The sequence below is a fragment of the Prionailurus bengalensis genome, chromosome B4 (assembly GCF_016509475.1).
Source record: "Prionailurus bengalensis isolate Pbe53 chromosome B4, Fcat_Pben_1.1_paternal_pri, whole genome shotgun sequence".
In the NCBI taxonomy this organism is placed as follows: domain Eukaryota; kingdom Metazoa; phylum Chordata; class Mammalia; order Carnivora; family Felidae; genus Prionailurus; species Prionailurus bengalensis.
The window spans coordinates 5867006-5888128 of record NC_057358.1 but is presented as its reverse complement, the minus strand read 5'-3'; the positions used below and the strand labels follow the sequence as shown (position 1 = coordinate 5888128).

Here is a 21123-nt window from a genome sequence, read left to right as displayed (position 1 = left end):
CTTTGAGGAGAAAGGATCTGTGAGAGAACTTTCTTGGGATGGGAAAGCAAGGTGGTTAGAGAAGGACAGTAGGAGTGCCAAGGACAGTGAAAAGTCCATCTGAGTTTGAAGGGCCAGCCTGCCAGGTGTGGGATTTTCTCCAGCCATGGGGCAGGCACAGAGAAGGCAAATTGATTGAATTTTTGCAGAGCAGAATATCTCCTAAAATTTAGAGTTGGAAAGGGGACAGTCTTCTATTACAGGTGACTCTTCTAAGGCCTAAAGAGGTTAAAGTAGTTCCTCGATAGTCAACCATCTATAATATAAGTAGCCAGGCTGGGACTCAATTTTAGGTCTCAATCTCCCAGAGCAGTGGTGTTGGGGGTTCCCCCTGCCCCAGTTTTATTGAGAAGTAATTGACATACATCATTGTATAAGTTTAAGGCATATAGCATGATGGTTTGATTTACATATACTATGAAATCATTACCACGATGGGTTCAGCTAATATCCATCACCATTCTGGAAAACAGTGTGGAGGTTCCTCAAAAAATTAAAAATAGATCTACCCTATGACCCAGCAATAGCACTGCTAGGAATTTACCCAAAGGATACATACAGGAGTGCTGATGTATAGGGGCACTTGTACCCCAATGTTTATAGAAGCACTTTCAACAATAGCCAAATTATGGAAAGAGCCTAAATGTCCACCAACTGACAAATGGATAAAGAAGTTGTGGTTTATACATACAATGGAATACTACTTGGCAATGAGAAAGAATGAAATCTGGCCTTTTGTAGCAACGTGGATGGAACTGGAGAATGTTATGCTAAGTGAAATAAGTCCTACAGAGAAAGACAGATACCATATGTTTTCACTCTTATGTGGATCCTGAGAAACTTAACAGAAGACCATGGGGGAGGGGGGAAAAAGTTACAGAGAGGGAAGGAGGCAAACCATAATAGACTCTTAAAAACTGAGGGTTGATGGGGGATGGGAGGGAGGGGAGGGTGGGTGACGGGCATTGAGGAGGGCACCTGTTGGGATGAGCACTGGGTGTTGTATGGAAACCAATTTGACAATAAATTTCATCTTAAAAAAAATAATAAATAGAATAAAAAGAGAAAACAGGATTTCTCCTTGTGATGAAAACTCTCAGGATCTACTCTCTTCCTTGTACATCACCCAGCCATGTTGGTTGTGGTCACCATGCTGTAGGTTCCATCCCCAGGATTTATCTCTTATAAATGGAAGTTTGTACCTTTTGACCACCTTCCTCCACTTACCCTGCCCCCCAACCCCCTGCCTCCGAGAACCACAAGTCTGATCTCTTTCTATGAGTTTGGTGGGGGGGGGGGGGTTGTTTTTGTTTTTGATTCCACATATAAGTGAGATGATACAGTATTTGTCTTTCTCTGCCAGACCAGTGTTTTGTTTGTTTAAACCAAATCACCACCTCGCAACCTGCCTTTCTGCTCTCTCTACCTGATACCTTCAGCTTTCCTGGAAAAATCCCAAATTATAAGAATGTCTCTTAGCCTCAATGGCTAATGTCCACTGGAAATAGAATGAGAGCCACGAGTATAATTTTAAATTTTCAGGTATCCTCACATGAAAATTAATGAGATAGTTTACGTTCTTTTTCTCTTACAAAATCTTCAAAATGCAGTGTGTATTTTATACTGAGAGTGTATCGTTTTACCGCCTTGCAGGTGCTCACTTGGCCCACATGGCTAAATGAATATCATATTGGAAAGTACAAATCTATAGTCTTTCCCAGACATATCTTGAACTATTTGAGCTTGGGGTTTAGATTTGAGGGAGAAGACTCCCAGCCTGGACCTTGTCATTAATTGCTCATATTTACATGGGAATGTTTATACAAGTTGAGATCTGAAAATTATTTTTTCTTGGTCGAAAATGAGTAGAAGAGGTTCTAGGCAACTTTTAAATAATTTCAAACAGCCATTCTAATGACCCGATGGTGGCTAACATCCTCGGTGGTAATATCAGATACATCACCGTGAATGAATAGGTCTTCTTTGCTGTGCACATCCCCAAGGGAATTGTCTAATTAAGAACTTCTGGAGAGATGAGAAATCTTAGGTAAAACTTTCTTTCTTACACAAGAATATCGGTATTCTTACCAGGAATCAAACCTCCTGATGCTGTGGCTGCTGATGCTGTTCATGTGATACGGTTGGCTAATGGAGATAATTTCAACTCCAGAAAACTAAAAACAAAACAAAACAAAAAAATCCTGCTGTATATCTACCACCAGCATCACTCTCTCATCTCCCCTCTCCCCATCCCCTAAATCATCAGGTTCGTTTTGTTGGAGAAAGGGTAACGGTGAAAGGGTATAGGCTGATTCTGACTTTCGACTTGTAGACATCCTAGCCCACTCGCTCGTGTGCGACCTAGACAAGTCTTGCCCTCTCTGTGCTTAACCTCCCCATGTATCAAGTGAGGATTCTAATAGAGGCGACTTCCAAGGGGGTATTTGCAATATCACGTGTGTGAGAGGTAATATGTGCAGCATACTTGTCCCTAGCACCTGGCAGGCCCCTTTCCCTGCCTGCCACCCCCTCCATCCACATGCAAGAGCTGTGACATGCTTCACACGTAGGCTTTTATACTGTTAAGCCCATAGCAGTGTTTCCCCTAGAGGAAGTATTACGTAAACATCTTCCAAAGGTTAGCATACTCGTTCTGGGTTGAAAAAGAAAAGGAAGTATTTGTACGAAAATAGGAAGGGCAGTGCAACGTTTACTTAGATCCCATTTAGATAAGTGACCCCAGTCCCCTCTTCCTGAAGCTGTGAGCCTCTCTGTGGGAACGCCCCACGCGTTCAGCTTACTCCAGGTTACCCGACGTCTGCATATTATGCACTTGGCTCTTGCCTGGAAGAGCTAACGGCTGCCTGCCTTCTTTGGCCATGGCCGGAAGGGTTGACAAGTAACACTTATGCCCTGAGGTAAGTGCACATTGTTCCAGTGTTTTCAGTGCTCTGTTGGACTCCAAGACACCCAAAGTTGAAAAGCAGGGACGCGCGTTTGGTCACACGTTCTTCCTTTTTTCAGTTCCACAAGGAGAGATTCAAAATTGACATGCCACATAGATTCAAAGTCTACAATTACAAAAGCCCGACCTTCTGTGAGCACTGTGGGACCCTGCTGTGGGGCCTGGCGAGGCAAGGACTCAAGTGCGACGGTGAGTCCAGTGGGAAAGGAGCGTGGGCCCCGTTGCGGGCCCCCTAAGGGGTGGCTCTGCAGCCTTGATGGAGAGCATGAGGGAAGGGGGGAGGAGAGAGGCTGGACTTCTCCAGCTGACCCGGATGACCCCGACATCTTGAATGTGAAGTGCCCAGGATGAGACACCAGTGCTGTTCCTTCCTTTCCACCCCCAACACCTTAATCCTTGTAGCCCAGAGAAGTGCAAGCCCGTTGAGTCTAAATGTCAAGTCTCCTGACCTGTCCCTCTTCTCTTGTTCCCTGCTGTGCTGGGGAGAAAGGAAGATAGCATTTTCCCTGACTGGCCCCCCGGCTGGGACCTGCCCTGCCGTGTCTCAGTGTTCGGAGCCTGCCCCTTCTGACCCTGCCTCTCTCCCTCACACCAGCCCTACAGATTCTCTGTGTAGCCCATCAGGGAGCAAGCCCAGCTCATCTGCTTGGCTGATGGATGGTCCTGCACATGAGAATTCTGTGACTGAGACCGTAGGCTCTGGGCCCTAAGCGTGCTGCAAACTCACAGTGCCCAGTAAGAGGCCCACGCCTCTTACCATTCTCCCTCCTCTGATCTCCCCTTGAAGGCTGGCATTGAAGCTGGCAGTACAGCCGGACTGAGCCCACAACTCTGCACTCGTCAAGATTTTTAGACCTGCCCTGAGAAGGAGTAAAAAGCACTGCAATGCTCTAAAAGTTCAAATGGCTAAGGCGATAACCTCTAGACACCGAGATGCTGTCACATCAGGATTAGGCCGGAGGGAGGGAAAGATTCCCACAAGCCACTTCTGCCTTTTGCGTGGGGCTGGGGGTGGAACAGGGCCAGATAGCCTTTCGAAAAGGAGGGAGTTCTGCTGTGGCAGAGGCCTCTCTGTTTTGAATGATTAAAGGTAGAAGCCACTTTACTTTTTCTTGGTCACCCCGTTTTGTTTTATGCCACTGGTTAAATCTTCTGCAATTCTTATCTTTTTTTTTTTTTTTAACTTCTTTAAATTCAAGTTAGCTAGCCTACAGTGTAGTTTGGTTTCTGGAGTAGCGCCCAGTGATTCGTCCTTTCCGTATAACATCCAGGGCTCATCCCAACAAGTGCCCTCTTGAATGCCCATTCCCCGTCTAGTCCATTCCCTCCCCTCCAGCAACGCTCAGTTTGTTCTCTGTAGTTGAGCTATGGTTTGCCTTGCTGCCTGTATTGATCTTATTTTCCCTTCCCTTCCCCTGTGTTCATCTGTTCTAGTAATAAAGGCAAGGACCCCCTTCAACAGCCTTCTCTTCCTCATCCCCGTTGCGTTTACATGCCCGGTGGAGTCTGGAGTGACATGTTAGTGGAGGCAGGAGGAAGGTTAGGCTTTCAAACCATCACTGAAGGCAAAACCCAGATGTAGTGAGAATTCAGCTCAGTAACCCCTCCGTAGCCCAGAAGTGCCACTGAGCACCTTGCTGTTTATACCTGCTCGAGAGCACACAGGTGGGCCTAGTAGTCTGGAGGATCTTTAGGAGTTCATAGGCAAGAAGTAATTCCCGAATGGAACAAGCAGGGCATGAGTGATGGCTCCCCTGGTCCTCTGATGGTCTCTCTCACAGCTCAGGTTTCCCCTCCCTAGAGCCTGAGCACCTCAGCTGCCCAGTGGTGCCAACAGCCTGTCTCTGCCTCTGAGCTTAGAACCCTCTACGAGGGTTCCTCGCCATTGTTTCACAGCCATTGTTTCTGTTCCGTCCTCCCTAACGTTCTTTCTCCTCCATTCCCTTCTCTTTCCCTGTCTCCCCCCACCTCCTGCATGCCAGGCAGCCCCTCTCCACTCTCCCTTCCTTTCCTCTTCCCTCTTCTCCCCTCCCTTCCTCCCCAGCACCCTCTGTAGGTATCTGGCCAATACCTACAGACATCCCTGTGTCCTCACCCCCCATGCCCTTGACTTCACCTCTCCTCCCTCTCTACTCTCTGGACTCTGTTCCTCTGCCTTGGCCCTGCTCTTTCTATCTTGTTCTTTTCTAAGCCACCTTCTTAAGTAGGGCCTCCCTTTGTCTTGATTCTGTCTCCTTTCCTCTGTCCACTTTAATTCCCATGAAAATCATCATCCAAAGGGCCTGTTTGCACTCAAAGAGATCAAGTTGTCACCTCATAGGTTAGTAACAGAGACGTAGGACATTACCATAGTGGGGGTGGGGCCTGCCTTCATGCCAGAGCATCCGAAACAAGCTTAGATCTGGCTACCATGTTAAAAAGCACAGTGAAACTTCCCACTGCTTCATGCTGAGTCCTCGCCAACTGCCTCCCTTTGCCTTGCGGTACTAAGGAAATGCAGCTGGGACTTCCCAGTGTGCAACCCGCAGAAACACATCCAGTAGGAGTTGTGCTGAAATTCACAAGGGCAGAAAGCCATTATAAACAGCATAGTGACTATATTAAGGGCTTTAGTCATACATAAAAGATTTCACTTAGAATGGATTTGGGTTCTATCATGCAATATACCAGGACAAGTACTGGTTTATATTTACATAGAAAATGCTATTTTATTATGAACTGTTGGAGGAAGAGTAAGCCAGTTAAAACTAAGGGCTGAAGCCTGCTCAAATTCCACTTCAGTAGTTTAATGTATATCTCTTTGGAATAGATAATGAAGATAAAAGACAAGTTGTAGTTGTTGAGCATCTGATGCCAACCACTGTACTAAGCTCTTTGCACACAAATGGGTTAATAAGCAGGTAAGAGTACAGGGCACCTGGGTGGCTCAGTCGGTTGAGCATCCGACTTCGGTTCAGGTCATGATCTCAAGGCTTGTGAGTTCGAGCCCCGCATCAGGCTCTATGTTGACAGCTCAGAGCCTGGAGCCTGCTTCAGATTCTGTGTTTCCCCCTCTCTCTGCCCCAACCCACTTGCATTCTGTCTCTGTCTCTCTCAAAAATAAACAAACATTAAAAAAAAAAAAGCAGGTCAGAGTAAAAGTGCGTTGTTTTATAGCCTCTCTTGCGTAATGCCATTATAACAAATGGTACTGATGGACTTGACAGAATGAAATAGGACTTGAAAACAGAATTCTATCAGCTGGAGTTTGAAAATCTTACGTTAGATTTTTTTTTATTGTAATAGCAGTGTTTTATAAGCAGAATTTCATTTTTCTAAACCAATGACTTGAAGTAGTAGCTGTCTTTCTACAGACGCCCTGGTCCACACACATCCCAATCCAGGAAGGCTCACGGGATCACAGAAAGTGGAGGGTGGACCTTCACTGCACTTTTTTCAAGACTCATAAATTGGAATGTTCCCCGAGAATCATAGGACTTAGAGCTAGATCATTTGGTTCAACCAGCCCAACTCTGCCATATGGGGAGAATGGCCTCCAGGCCACTTCCCTTCTCCCCACTCCCATCCCGGAGCACAGACCACACCCACCATGCATGCAGGCTGAGGCTTCAGCCTAGAGGGGAGGGAAGCTCCTTGCACCCCATGTGGGGAAGGGGATACTTGGACTCCAATCTAGAGTGGAAGTGAACCACCTTCTATCCTGGCATGGCACATTTTCACCAGAGAGAGCCAGCATCGGTGCTAGTCTCTCAGCAATGGCATAGTCTAAATGCATACCGACAGCAGCCTTCCTCTGCTGTCAGCAAAGCTCTGCTTCTGCCTCCCCAGCACCACATCCAGGAGCCTCTGGTCTGTGTGTGTAGTCTTGGGAAGGGGAGGTGGACGCGTGGTGGCATTGTAGAAGCACTGCCCTCATTTATTTGTATTCAGTGTCTCCTGCTGCTGGGAAGATGGCTCTAGGGATTTGCCAATCGTTCTTCAACGTATGTGTACCTGAAGCAGACCTGTGCAAAGTCCGCTCAGTGAGTTCTGTTCCTCTGGCTCACAGTGTCTCTTTCTCCTTTGCAGCATGTGGTATGAACGTACATCACAGATGCCAGACAAAGGTGGCCAACCTTTGTGGCATAAATCAGAAGCTGATGGCCGAAGCACTGGCAATGATTGAGAGCACTCAACAGGTAGGAAAGGCTTTTAGGTTAAGTTCCTCCAGTTTCAACTTAGCAAGGACTACTCGAGTCCTCCTTCCCTTTGATCTGTGGAGCAATATGGAGTCTGTTTCTGAGCATTTGCCTTGCCTCTGACTTTCATCCTTATGCCCATATCCCCACTCAGAGATATTGATTTACTTCATGCATTTGTATTATAGATATTTTTAGGATCTTAAATTCTTTGTGGCATGAGCAGGGGCAGAAACAAATTCATTGAAATCATTGAGGATTCATTACCAGCTTTGTACCTATCTACTGGCCAGAATCATCCCTAAAATGTGCACGGAACACTGAGTCGAGGGCAACTTTTGCCTTGCCATTTATTCACATGCACTAGGACTAGAATTGAATTTTTGTATCTAAGAACAAACCCTCTTGGTGTTGCCTTTGTAAGCTCTCTTTCCATCCATTAACCTTCCATTCTTATTTGTGACCAAATGATGTAGACAGTACAGGAGAAACAAGTTAGCCCCTGGAAAAGTATGTAGGAAGTGAATATGTGCCTGTTCGTGTATAAAATATAATAGGTAGACTCCTACAGCATATGAGATCCTAAAAGAATGCTGAGGGAAAGAAGGATGTTGGTTATCTATGCATTTAGGATTCTTAAACGGATCTCATCCCCGAGGGCAGCAGGCTGAGCTGATGGGGCCGTAGCGGGTGGGTAGGTGGGTGGTCTGACTCTTTGTTTATAATCTAGGCTCGCTGCTTAAGAGATAGTGAACACATCTTCAGAGAAGGTCCCGTTGAAATTGGTCTCCCGTGCTCCATAAAAGGTGAAGCAAGGCTGCCGTGTGTACCAGCATCTGGGAAAAAAGGTAGCTATCCTGATCCTCGGTAGAATCATTGTCAGCAATTAATCTTGGTCAGCCCTAATGGAGTCCTCTAGATTTCAACTCTCCATTTACCTGGTCTGATAGATGGGAGGCTCCTACTTCTTGGAAGTGAAACCAAAATATGCCCCATTAGGAAACCTTTGTAAGAGGGTGGGAGGTGAGGGCAGGGAGAGAATGGGATATAGGTCTACAGTAGGGCTGCAAACGTTTCCTTATTTTTAGAATGTTACTTCCTGTCACTGTTAAAAGGTTTTGCAAAATAAATCTACCATGAATTTCAATGGTGGGAATGTCACAGTAGGCCATCCTGTTCTATACCTTTGAGACTTCTTGGGGAAGGTTAAAAGTAGAGAAGGGAAGACTAGTGCAACATATATGACATCATGGAAGTTCCCCAGCCTACTTTCTGAAAGTAGTTCATGAGAAGATATGCCCACATGAATCCGGGAGATGAATGGTTTCAACATACATTGTAAAATATAGGTTTTCCCCACTATCCTAAAGTAGACTATTCCTGTGAAACCTTTTTTTTTTTTTAATATTTTTTTCAACTTTTTTATTTATTTTTGGGACAGAGAGAGACAGAGCATGAACGGGGGAGGGGCAGAGAGAGAGGGAGACACAGAATCGGAAACAGGCTCCAGGCTCCGAGCCATCAGCCCAGAGCCCGACGCGGGGCTCGAACTCACGGACCGCAAGATCGTGACCTGGCTGAAGTCGGACGCTTAACCGACTGCGCCAGCCAGGCACCCCGAAACCTTTTTTTTTTTTAATTGAAGTATAGTTAACATACAGTGTGACTTAGTTTCAGGTGTACAACACATTGATTCAACAATTCTGTACATTACTCCAAGTTTTTCTGTCACCATAATGATGTTTTATATTATTATTGACTGTATCCCTTATGCTGTGCTTTTCATCTCTGTGACTTATTTTTTTGTAACTGGAATTTTATACCTCTTAATCCCCTTTACTTCACGCACTCCCCCACCCACCTCCCCTGTGGCAACCACCAGTTTATTCTCTATATTTAAGAATGTTTGGGGGCGCCTGGGTGGCTTGGTTGGTTAAGCGTCCGACTTCGGCTCAGGTCATGATCTCACGGTCTGTGAGTTCGAGCCCCGTGTCGGGCTTTGTGCTGACAGCTCAGAGCCTGGAGCCTGTTTCAGATTCTGTGTCTCCCTCTCTCTTTGCCCCTTCCCTGTTCATGCTCTGTCTCTCTCTGTCTCAAAAATAAATAAACATTAAAAAAAAAAAGAATGTTTGGTTTGGTTTTGTTTTTTAGATTCCACTTACAAGTGAAATTGTATGGTATTTGTCTTTCTCTGTCTTATTTCATTTACCATGATACCTTCCACATCCATCCACGTTGTCACAGTGCCAAGATCTCATTCCTTTTTATGGCTGAGTAATATTCCCTTGTATATATATCATAGCTTCTTTATCCGCTCATCTATTGATGGACACTTGGGTTGCTTCCATAGCTTGGCTATTGTAAATAATGCTGCAATAAATATAGGAATGCATATATCTTTTTGAACTAGTGTTTTCATTTTCTTTAGGTAAATACCCAGTAGTGCAATTCCTGGATCGCATGGTAGTTCTATTTTTAATTTTTTGCGGAACCTCCTACTGTTTTCCACAGTGGCTGGACCAGTTTGCTTTCCCACTGCCACCATACTGTTTCTTTTTCTCCACATCCTCACCAACTGTTGCTATTACTTGTCTTTTTGATACTACCCATTCTGATTGGCGTAAGAGGATACCTCATTGTGATCTTTATTTGCATTTCCCTGATGATTGATGATGTTCAGCATCTTTTCATGTGTCTGTTGGCCATTAGTATGTCTTCTTTGGAAAAATGTCTGTTCAGATCCTCTGGCCATTTTTTAATCTGGGTTTTTTTTTTCAGTGTTGAGTTGTACAAGTTCTTTATATATTTTGCATATAAGTCCCTCATAAGATATAGCATTTGCAAATATCTCCTCCCATTCACTACCTTGCCTTTTTGTTTTGTTTATGGTTTCCTTTGCTGTGCAAAAGTTTTTTTTATTTTGGTATAGTCCCAATAGTTTATTTTTGCTTTCCTTTCCCTTGCCTAGGAGACACATCCATAAATATGTTGCTAAGACTGATGTCTAAGATATTACTACCTGTGTCTTCCTTTAGAAGTTTTATGGTTTAAGGTCTCATACATAGGTCTTAATCCACTGTAAGTTTAGTTTTGTGTGTGGTTTAAGAAAGAGGTCCAGTTTTGGTCTTTTGCATGTAGCTGTTCAGTTTTCCCAACACCATTTGTTGAAAGGACTGTTAAAAAAAAAAAAAAAAAAAAACTCTTTTTCCCCACTGTATATTCTTGTCTCCTCTGTCATAGATTCACTGACCATTTGGGTGTGGGTTTATTTAGGGGAGCTCTATTCTGTTTCACTGATATATGTCTGCTTTTGTGCTGGTACCATACTGTTTTGATTATTATAGCTTTGTAGTATATCTTAAAATCTGTGATTATGATACTTCCAGCTTTGTTCTTCTTCTTCAAGATTACTTTGGCTATTCAAGGTCTTTGTGATTCTATACAAATTTTAATATTATTCTAGTTCTGTGAAGAATGCTGTTGGTATATCGATAGGGATTACACTGAATCTGTAGAGTGCTTTGGGTAGTATGGACATTTTAACAATGTTAATTCTTGCAATCCCTGAGCACAGAATATCTTTCCATTTGTTTCTGTCACTTCAGTTTCTTTAGTCAATGTTTTATAGTTTTCAAAGTACAGGTTTCACCTCCTTGGTTAAGTTTCTTCCTTTTATTTTATTCTTCTTGATGCAATTGTAATTCGGATTGTTTTCTTAGTTTTTCTTTCTGCTACTCTGTTATTAGTGTACAGAAATGCAACACATTTCTGTATATTAATTTTGTATTCTTTGACTTTGCATTTTCAGTTCTAATAGGTTTTTTGGTGCAGTCTTTAGGTTTTTCCAAATATATGTCATTTGCAAATGTGACAGTTTTACTTTTCCCTTATCAATTCTGATGGCTTTTATTCCTTTTTCTTGTGTGATGGCTGCAGCTAGGATTTCTAGCACTGTGTGGAATTAAAGTGGCTTGAGTGGACATCTTTATCTTGTCCTTATCTTAGAGAAAAACTTTTAGTTTTTCACTATTGAGTATGGTGTTAGTTGTGGGTTTGTTATGTATGGTCTTTATTACGTTGGGGTATTCCCTCTAAACCCACTTTGTTGAGAGTTTTTATCATTAAGGTACGTTGTATTTTGTCAAATGGTTTCTCTGCATCTATTGAGATGACCATGTGTTTTTTATCTTTCCTCTTTTTAATATGGTATATCACGTTGATTGATTTGCAAATACTGAACTACTCTTATATCCCTGCAATAAAACTCACTTGATTGTGGTGAATGACTTTTTTTAATGTATTGCTGAGTTCAGTTTGCTAATATTTTTCAAAGATATTTGCATCTGTGTTAATCAGAGATACTAGCCTACAGTTTTCTTTTTTTGTAGTTTTGGTATCAGGGTAATCCTGGCCTCATTGAATGAATTTGGAAGTTTTCCTTCCTCTTCTGTTTTTGGTATAGTTTGAGAAGAATAGGTATTAACTCTTTATTTATTTATTTATTTATTTATTTATTTATTTATTTTTGAGAGAGAGAGAGAGAGAGCGCGCGCGCACACGAGCAGGGGAGGGGCAGAGAGAGGGAGACACAGAATCGGAAGCAGGCTCCAGGCTCTGAGCTGTCAGCACAGAGCCTGACGTGGGGCTCAAACTCACAAACTGTGAGATCGTGACCTGAGCCGAAGTCAGACTGAGCCACCCAGGCAACCTCTCTTGTACTCTTTATTATTTCCTTCCTTCCACTATCTTTAGGGTTTTTTTTCCAGCTCATTTAGGTGCAAGGTTAGGTTGTTTATTTCAGATTTTTCTTGTTTTCTGAGGTAGGCCTGTATTGCTCTGAAGTTTCTTTTTAGAACTACTTTTACTGTGTCCCAAAGATTATAGATCATTGTTTTTTCATTTTTATTTGTCTCCATGTATTTTCTGATTTTTTTCTTTGATTTGTTGACCCGTGCATTGTTTAGGAGCATGTTGTTTAGCTCTGTGTGTTTGTGGGGCTTTTTAGATTTTTTTCTTGTAGTTGGTTTCTAGTTTCATACCATTGTGGTTGGAATGGAGACTTGCTATGGCTTCAGTCTCCCTAAATTTATTGACACTTTTTTGTTGCCTAACATGTGATGTATTCCGGAGAATGCTCCACGTGTATTTGGGAAGAATGTGTAGTCTGCTGCTTTGGGGTGGAATATTCTATACATGTCTGTTAGGTCAATCTGGTCTAACATTTTCAAAGTCACTGTTTCCTTATCAACATTCTGTCTGGGTGATTTATCCATTGATGTAAATGGGGGTATTGAAGTCCCTGGTATCATTGTATTACTGTCAATTTCTCCCTTTATATCCCTAATATTTGCTTTATGTAATTTAGTATTCCAATACTGTGTACATACATATTTACAATTTTATGTCCTCTTGTTGGATTGATCCCTTTATCATTATGTAGTGCCCTTTTTTGTCTCTTGATCCAGTCTTTGTTTTAAAGTCTATTTTGTCTGATACAAGCATTGCTATCCCAGCTTTTTTTTTTTTTTTTTTTTTGCTTCCATCTGCAAAGTATGTTTTCTCGTCCCTTTACTTTCAGTCTGTGTGTGTGTTTAGGGCTATGAGTCCCTTGTAGGCAGCACATAGATGGGTCTTGTTTTTTTGTTTGTCTTTTGTTTTTAATCCATTCAGTCACCGTCTGTCTTTTGGTTAGAGTATGAAGTACATTTACCTTTAGGGTAATTATTGATAGGTATGTACTTCTTGCCATTTTGTTAATTGTTCTGGCTATTTTTGTAGTTTTCTTCTTTCCTTCTCCCATTGCTCTCTTTCAGTGTGATTTGGTTACTTTCTTTAGTGTTATGCTTGGATTCCTTTCCCTTTATTTTTTGTGTATCTACCATTGGTTTTTGATTTGTGTTTATTGGGTTCATATATAACCTCTTATGTGTACAACAAACAGTCTATATACTATGTTGATGGACACTTAAGTTCAAACACATTCTAAAAGCACTAAATTCTTACCCCTGCCCCACCTTTTATGTATATGATGTCATGTTTTACATCTTTTTATTTTGTGAATACCTTGGCTAATGTTTGTAGATATAATTTTGCTACTTTTGTGTTCTAACCAGCCTTTTCACTTTGTAAGTAATTAATCTACTACCTTTAATATACATTTGCTTTTATCAGTGAAATTTCATCCTTTCATAATTTTCTTTTAATTATGGCCTTCTATTTTCACTTAAAGAATTCCCTTCGAAGTTTCTTATAAAGCTGGCCTAATGATGATGAACTCCTTTAACTTTTGTTTGTCTGGGAAACTCTTTCTCTCTCTTTTATTCTGAATGATAGCCTTGCTGGATAGAGTATTCTTGGTTGCGGGTTTTCTTCTTTCAGCACTTTAGATTTTGTTTGGTTGTTTTTTGTTTTGTTTTGTGTGTGTGTGTGTGTGTGTGTGTGTGTGTGTTTAGAGAAAGAAAGCATGGGGGAGGGGTAGAGGAGAGAGAGAATCTTAAACAGACCCCATGCTCAGCATGCAGCCCAGTGTGGTGCTCCATCACATGACTCTGAGATCATGACCTGATCTGAAACCATGAGTCAGACGTTTAACTGACTGAACCATCCAGGTGCGCCTTCTTTCAGCACTTTGAATATATCATGCCACTCCCTCCTGGCCTGAAAAGTTTCTGCAGAAAAATCAGCTCATAGCCTTATGAGATTTCTCTTGTATGTAACTGTGTACTTTTACCACTTTTAAGATTCTCTCTTTATCATTACTTTTGGCCATTGTAATTATTATGTGTTTCAGTGTGGACCACCTTGGGTTCACCTTGTTTGGGGCTCTCTGTGCATCCTGGATATGAATGGCTGTTTCCTTCTCTAGATTAGGGAAGTTTCCAGCTATTATTTCTTCAAATAAATTTTCTGCCCCCCTTTCTCTCTCTTCTCCTTCCCATTCTCTATAATGCGAATGTTATGCTTGATGGTGTTGCTGAGTTCCTTAACTTATTCTTATTTTTTATTGCTCTTTTTTTCTTTCTGCTGTTTCCATTACTCTCTCTTTCAGATTGCTGACCTGTTTTTCTGCATTCCCTAAGCTGCTGTTGATTCCCTCTAGTGTATTTTTTTCTTTCAGTTACATCTTCTTCAGTTCTGACTGGTTCTTTTTTATATTTTCTGCATCTTTAATGAGGTTCTTACTTAGCTCATCTACTGTTTTCTCAAGCCCAGTGTGTGTCTTTATGGCTACTCCCTTGAATTCTTTATCAAGCAAATTGTTTATTGCCATTTCATTTTGCTCTTTAACTGTGATTTTTTTTTAATTTTTTTTTCAACGTTTTTTATTTATTTTTGGGACAGAGTGAGAAAGAGCATGAACAGGGGAGGGGCAGAGAGAGAGGGAGACACAGAATCAGAAACAGGCTCCAGGCTCTGAGCCATCAGCCCAGAGCCCGACACGGGGCTCGAACCCACGGACCGTGAGATCGTGACCTGGCTGAAGTCGGACGCTAACCGACTGCGCCACCCAGGCGCCCCTAACTGTGATTTTTATCTTATTCTTTCATTTGAGACATATCCCTCCATCTCCCCCATTTTGTCTGTCTGTGTTCGTTTCTATGTATTAGGTAATTCAGCTACATCTCTTGAAGGTAGTGGCCTTGATCAGAAGAAGTCCATTGGTGTCATGTAATTCAATTCCCCTGGCCACCAGAATTAGGAACTCTAGAGGTGTCCCTGGGTGGGCTGTGGACATCCTACTATTGAGGCTGAGCCATAACTGTCTGTAGCCCAGCTGGATGCACTGATCTACTTTGCCTGCTATGGGTACACAGGGCAAGATTTATTCCCCATGCTGTTGAGAGGCCTGCCTGAAGCTGTTGTGGGGCTGTTGGTGGGTGGGGCCAGTAGTCAGCCTATCTGTCTGCAGTTAGCATCTCTGTCACTGCTGCAGGTACATTGAGGGGCAGGGATTGCCCTTAGAGACTGAGCTGTTGGCACTGTGGGTGCCTGGTGTGTGGGGTTATCTCCCCTAAACCCCAGAGGAAGAATTGCTCTGGAGTGGTACTGATCCCTACTGGGGCTTCCAGTTGGGGGTGGTGGGGCAATATCTGCTTTGGAGGGTGTACAGATTGAATGGAGCAGGTCCACAGGTGAGTGCTAGGGCAGGGCACATGGTACTTGCAAGATAGATGGCTATCTAGGCTTAGGAAGGGGAAGATCCCTGAGCCTCCAGCACTCATTCTAAGAGTAGTCAACAAATCTCCTTCATCTATACCCCCTGGAACTTTTTAAACTGCTGCTTCTGTGCTGTCTTGGGTCAAGTTATTATGGTGGTTCTTTACGTTCTTTATGGTAGGGACTCAGTTTCCTATCACCCTCCTGCCCTCTCCAGGGTTAAGCCTGGCTGATTTTTAAAGCTCCTAATTTTAAGCCCCACTGTTTTTCAAAGCCAAATGTTATTGAGACTTGTCTTCCCAGTACAGGTTCCCCATGCCAGGGATGCCTTCTATGGCGTCTGATCCTCTGGCTTCCTTGTGCTTGTGGTGCCCTTCCCATTTGTGGCTAGACTCACAGGGGTTGGGTTCCCAACCACGTCTCTGCCCCTTCTATCTTTCTCAGTGTGGCCTCCTGTCTATAGTCAACTGTGGAAGGTCTGTTCTGCCAGTCTTCAGGTCATTTTCTGTGTTAGTTGTAGGGATGTAGCTGTTACTTTGGTGTGCCCAGGGAATGAGGTAATCCTTCTATTCTGCCATCTTCCACATGACTCCCTATGAACTCTTTTGGAAGCCAGAATGGCATAAATTACCATTAATTTACATGGAACAATTTTCGAGTATTCCCTGAACCAAAAACCACCTTAGGCTTTCTGATAGCTTAGAACACATGTTGCTAATGGAGGCCCAGATGCTCACACAGTTCAAAGCTCTGGCAGCTGGATGCCGAGGTGCTGAGTGCAGATCCCGGGTAAGGGGCTGGATGGCACCACTCTCACTGCTCTGGTGCACTGACTGTCTGCTCACTGCAACACCAATGTTGAATGTTGTTTGCATGTTTCTTTTTTCTGTAAAAGAGAAAATCCTGTCCAGTTTTGTTTGTTTGTTTGTTTGTTTGTTTGGTTGGTTGGTTGGCAAAAACAGGTAGTGATGTAGATCTTTCACAAAAGCAAAGTGACAAATGCAAGCTTTCAAAACATGGGCGGTTCCTGTGATTATTTTCCTTGGACTTAAGGAGAAGATGAAAGTTAAATTTAGAGACTGAAAATAAAACAGGTCATTCCAGCCACAAAGAAGACACAAAATTATGTGATATGCTAGAGGTGCTGTAAAATGGCAATCATATCACAATATATAAATGTATCAAGTCAACATGTTGGACACCTTAAATTACCACAATATGGTGTGTCAAATGTATTTCAATAAAAAAGGAAAGAAATGTTATAAGGGGGTAGGAGGAAGGTTCCAAAAAGTTTTCTGCACCTGTTCTGTCATTGGGTGAGGAATAAATTGGCTGACCTTGAATGTGGGGACGGATGATGTGATTCAGATTTTCAGTGATCTGCTTTTCATTTCCTGATCCCTCACGTGGAAGCCACAGGAATCCATGCCACTGAGCCTGTGAGCCATGCAAGTAGCTGAGAATCATTTTTCCTCAAATTTGGTTAAAATCTCTATTTGTCCATGCTTTGACATTATTTAAAGCGCTCATGTGTTTTGCATGTATGGACTTCTGCTGATTGGAATGTTCCTTAAAATGAAATTTCTCCCAGTCAGTTGAGTAGATAAGAGATGCAGTCCACGCCCCAAATTCCAGGCTCACAGGAGGAAGGTGCTGCCTTTGCCCTGCAGGGGACATTTCCCCCCACCATTTTTGTGGATGGAGCCTCAGAGTGGGAAGTGGAAGAGAAAGTGTTCTCAAAGTAGCTAAAATGCCCCCTCCATTGTTCCTTGTTTACTTTTAACCACTGGCTTGCTATTTTCAGAGCCTCAGGGAATCTCTTGGGAGTCTCCTTTGGACGGGATGGAGAACATACGCCATCGTCCAGAACCTGAACCGAACATAGAAAGACCATCTCTACATATGAAGCTAAAAATTGAGGATTTTATCTTGCACAAAATGTTGGGGAAAGGAAGTTTTGGCAAGGTATGATACCATGCTGTAGAATTCTACAGACCAACTAACAGGAATTGAAAAGCAAAGCTCCTGAACTCATTGGAGCAGAGCAGGTTGTGGGTGTGTAGAGAGCATTCCTGTGCATTTTTTGACTGGGTAGAGAGAGGTCTGATTAAAAGGAAATCTGGAACTCTAGGGGATAGTGGCCTCTGCTTCCTGGGAATCATTGTTCCCAAGCCATTTTGCTTCAAAGGTGTATATCCCATACACTTATGAGTGTGATATATATGGATATCAAAGAAACGGGAAGCTGCCTCAGCCAGTGTCTATAGTTTCTATTTCATACAGGGGTTTTTTTTGGTTGTTATTTCTCTTTTGCTACTTTCTCAAACTTGGAGCGTTGTTTTCCTTTGAATGCAATTTTTTTCCTAGCAAATGTCTTCAGTCTTGCATTAGTTTGCTAGGACTAATGTAACAAAGTATCACAGACTGAATGATTCAAACACCACACATTGGTTTTCTTATCATTCTGGAGGTTGGAAGTCTGAGACCTAGGTGTTGATAGGGTTATTTCTTCTGAGGTCTCTCTCCTTGGCTTGTAAATGGTCATCTTCTCCCTGTGTCCTCACATGGTCGTCCCCCTGTGTGTATCTGTGTCCTAATCTCTGCTTCTAAGGACACTAGCCCCCCAGTGAACTTATTTTAAGTTGATTACCTTTGTAAAGACCGTATCTCCAAATATAGTCACATGCTGAGGTACTAGGGTTTAGGGCTTTGGCATGCACATTTTTTTGGAGGGGGCACAATTCAGTTCATAACAAAGCTGTAGCTGGAGAGTCATGAGAAAAGTTTCATGGGGGAAAGTCCCTCCTCTAAATTCTTCCTGCCACACACTCAAGTTACGGGCTGTCTCTGTCAGTCACAGAAGACGAGAAGAAAAGGAGGAAGATGACATAATTTAACCATCAACTGTCAGTGATGGAAAATAATTTTCAAGTTCGTGAATGTAAAGAGGGATACCATGGAACACAGGCCTTGAGGTTATTCTAGATGCCAAGGATATCTACTGTATTAATTGCTCCCTTCGTTGTTTTATATTCTTGGATGAAACTCCTAGGAAAATTTTTGCCAGAGACTACCATTCTATAAATTTGTGTATCCAAGGCCAGCAATATGCTCTGCACCTGCTCGCCAGACTTTGGGAAACTCACCCAGTTTATTTAATAGTAAACTAGAATGCAAATAAGCATCACCACAGCTGAATGACATTGTGCCGCAGTTGGGTTGGATTTAAACACCAGTGCATTGCTTTTGGCAAAATGCATTCTGCCCTGCAAACTAGCTGATATCCATTAATTCTTTGAGTTCATTTCCACAATAATATGAAACACAGCAGGCTCATTTGCTGTTAATCTGTGTAATAAGCAATTTTAAAGCCAGTCTTCATTATAATTTAGTACCAATTAATGTGCAATTATAACCTGTTACCAAAAATTGAAAGCCCATTATAGAGATGGAAATTGCCTTTTCAGCTTCTTCGGCTATGGCTGGTTTGGGGATGTTTTATGGAAAGAAACAATTACCAAAAGAGTACTTTTAATTGTTAATGAAATGTTTATCATTCTTTGTTCCCATGTGGGTTTCTATATTTGAACAAGGTTAATAAGAAAGACATTAAGTTAAACCTACAAACCTTCGTAAAATATCCCAAAGGACACTGAGAGCCTTAGGGTGTCCTCTGTTCTATGTCCAAAACAGTAGGCTCTTGCCATCAGGACCCTGAGTCCCTACAGACTGAAGAGGATGGGCCATGGGGCCCCTGGAAAGGAGAATGAAACTCAAAAGCAAAATGGAGTGGCCATATTTCCCTTTCTCACAACATTAAGAACACTCCAAAATTTGTTTTTCTTCTTTCTTTTGGCTTTATACAGGAAGCATCGTTTCTCAACAAAATGGTAGCCTCCATATTCTTATCTCAATGTACTTTGCAGTCCAGAAAAAAATAGCATTGTTATCTGGGTATATGCACATCATTCATTTGCCTGCCTTCTCGTAAGTTCTATGCCCTCTGTCAAGCCAGCTACCCCAAAGCTAGCTATCTGCACCATATTATTTTTAAATGTAGACACGTGCATTTTCAGTACTGGTTTAGTGTCATTGACTTCGACATTCCCTAAAAGTCAAGAAACAAATGACAAGTATTCTTAATAACTGTCATTTAGAGAGCATTTTATAGTTTCTAAACCACTTTCCCATGTGGTAGCCATTTGATATTCACGATGGTCCTGCAAGTTAGAGAATGTCATGACAATTATCTCTTTTACACATTAGGAAACTGAAGCCCAGAGAGGTTAATTGGTTTATCCACATTCCCACAGCTAGTAAATGTCTGTGAAAAGAGACCCAGGCTGGAGTTTTCTATTTCCAAATGCCACGTCCTCACAACTGTCAGTCATCTGTTGCTGCATCATTTGCAAAAGCACAAGTTGTAGAAACTCCCCATTATGTGCCATCTGGTGTCCTTTCATATAAGTCATGAAATCCAGTAGAAAAAGTAAATTTGGAGTTAGATTTTTCCACTGAGGAGCTCCATGAATTTGAGCAAGTGAAATTCCTCTTTGAAGTTCGTTCTTTTTGTTATTACTACCTGTCTTGCAGAGAGTTCTGAGCTAAGAATTAGATTGCACATGTAAAGGGTAGCAGAGTGTCTGACACATAGTAGGTCCAAAAAATGGCCTTAGGTCTATGCCATCAGATGAAATGGTGTACACTCTTTAGGCACATGAGGAAAACTCTATTCCCCTTGTATTATAGTTTCACCCTGAAAAACTGGGTAAAACTCAGAGCTGAGTTTTATGCTCATTTGCACTGATGTTTCAAGTATAATCAGGTCCTCCTCTCTGCTACTTGCTGCTGCTTTCTTCAATATGCACTTAGTGTCTGGGAATTTACATTATAAATTTACTCAGGTCCCTGGGCAGACAGGTCATACTTTTTTACACAGAATTTTTCAGGGCCTAAGAATAACCCATACAATTGTACAGTAGTTTTGTGAATGCCTTGGAAAGGTACAAAGCAAGTGTGAAACTCCTAGGTAATCTCCCTGATCGATGGAGTGCTCTATATTTTGTCCCTGTCAAGGGGAAGGAGGGGGTTGGAGAAGAAATCCTCTTTGTTTTGCCCAATACAGATCTCAGGACATGGTCTCTTCTTTAATGAGTGAGACCAAATTCTAAAATAAAGTTACTTCTTACCTTTGCTTCTAGGTCTTCCTAGCAGAGTTCAAGAAGACCAATCAATTTTTTGCAATAAAAGCCTTAAAGAAAGATGTGGTTTTGATGGACGATGATGTTGAGTGCACAATGGTAGAGAAGAGAGTTCTCTCCTTGGCCTGGGAGCATCCGTTCCTAACGCACATGTTCTGTACATTCCAGACCAAGGTAAGACTTCTGCTCAGACAACACTTCATCCACCTCTTGCCCAGCAAATGTGCCTGTCTAAGCCGGGGCCTCTGGTGGCGCCCTCCTTGGGACATGTGGGGAACTGTCCCCATATTTTTCTTTACCTTTCAGCTCACCTTCCATCTGTCCAAACAAACTTCTTCTTCTCCAAACACCAGTGAGATACTATTTCGAATTGTTTAACATAGTCTGTTGAGAAGGGGCTTTCCTTCTGGGTTTGTCTTTTCACTTGTTTTTTAGAATTTGGTTTAACTTCTGTAACAACCAGGATTCTAGGCAGCCTGTGCCTTGCTTGACAAAGCAGTGCTTTGTGAGGGAGAAATACATGACACTATTTGTTCAGCTACCATATGTGTATTTGAGGAGACAAAATTTGGACAGTAGGTCA

At 42.4% G+C, this 21123-nt stretch overlaps 1 protein-coding gene across 1 annotated transcript in view; it reads left to right on the top strand.

Annotated features, from left to right (window-relative positions):
• The window catches only part of PRKCQ (protein kinase C theta), a 185563-nt gene that overhangs the window by 71224 nt on the left and 93216 nt on the right, over positions 1–21123 (top strand). The window contains exons 8-12 of the mRNA XM_043564510.1: positions 3064–3193; positions 7073–7182; positions 7913–8030; positions 17144–17304; positions 20541–20714. Of these exons, the coding sequence (XP_043420445.1) occupies positions 3064–3193; positions 7073–7182; positions 7913–8030; positions 17144–17304; positions 20541–20714 (693 nt within the window). The remainder of the gene's footprint in view (positions 1–3063; positions 3194–7072; positions 7183–7912; positions 8031–17143; positions 17305–20540; positions 20715–21123) is intronic.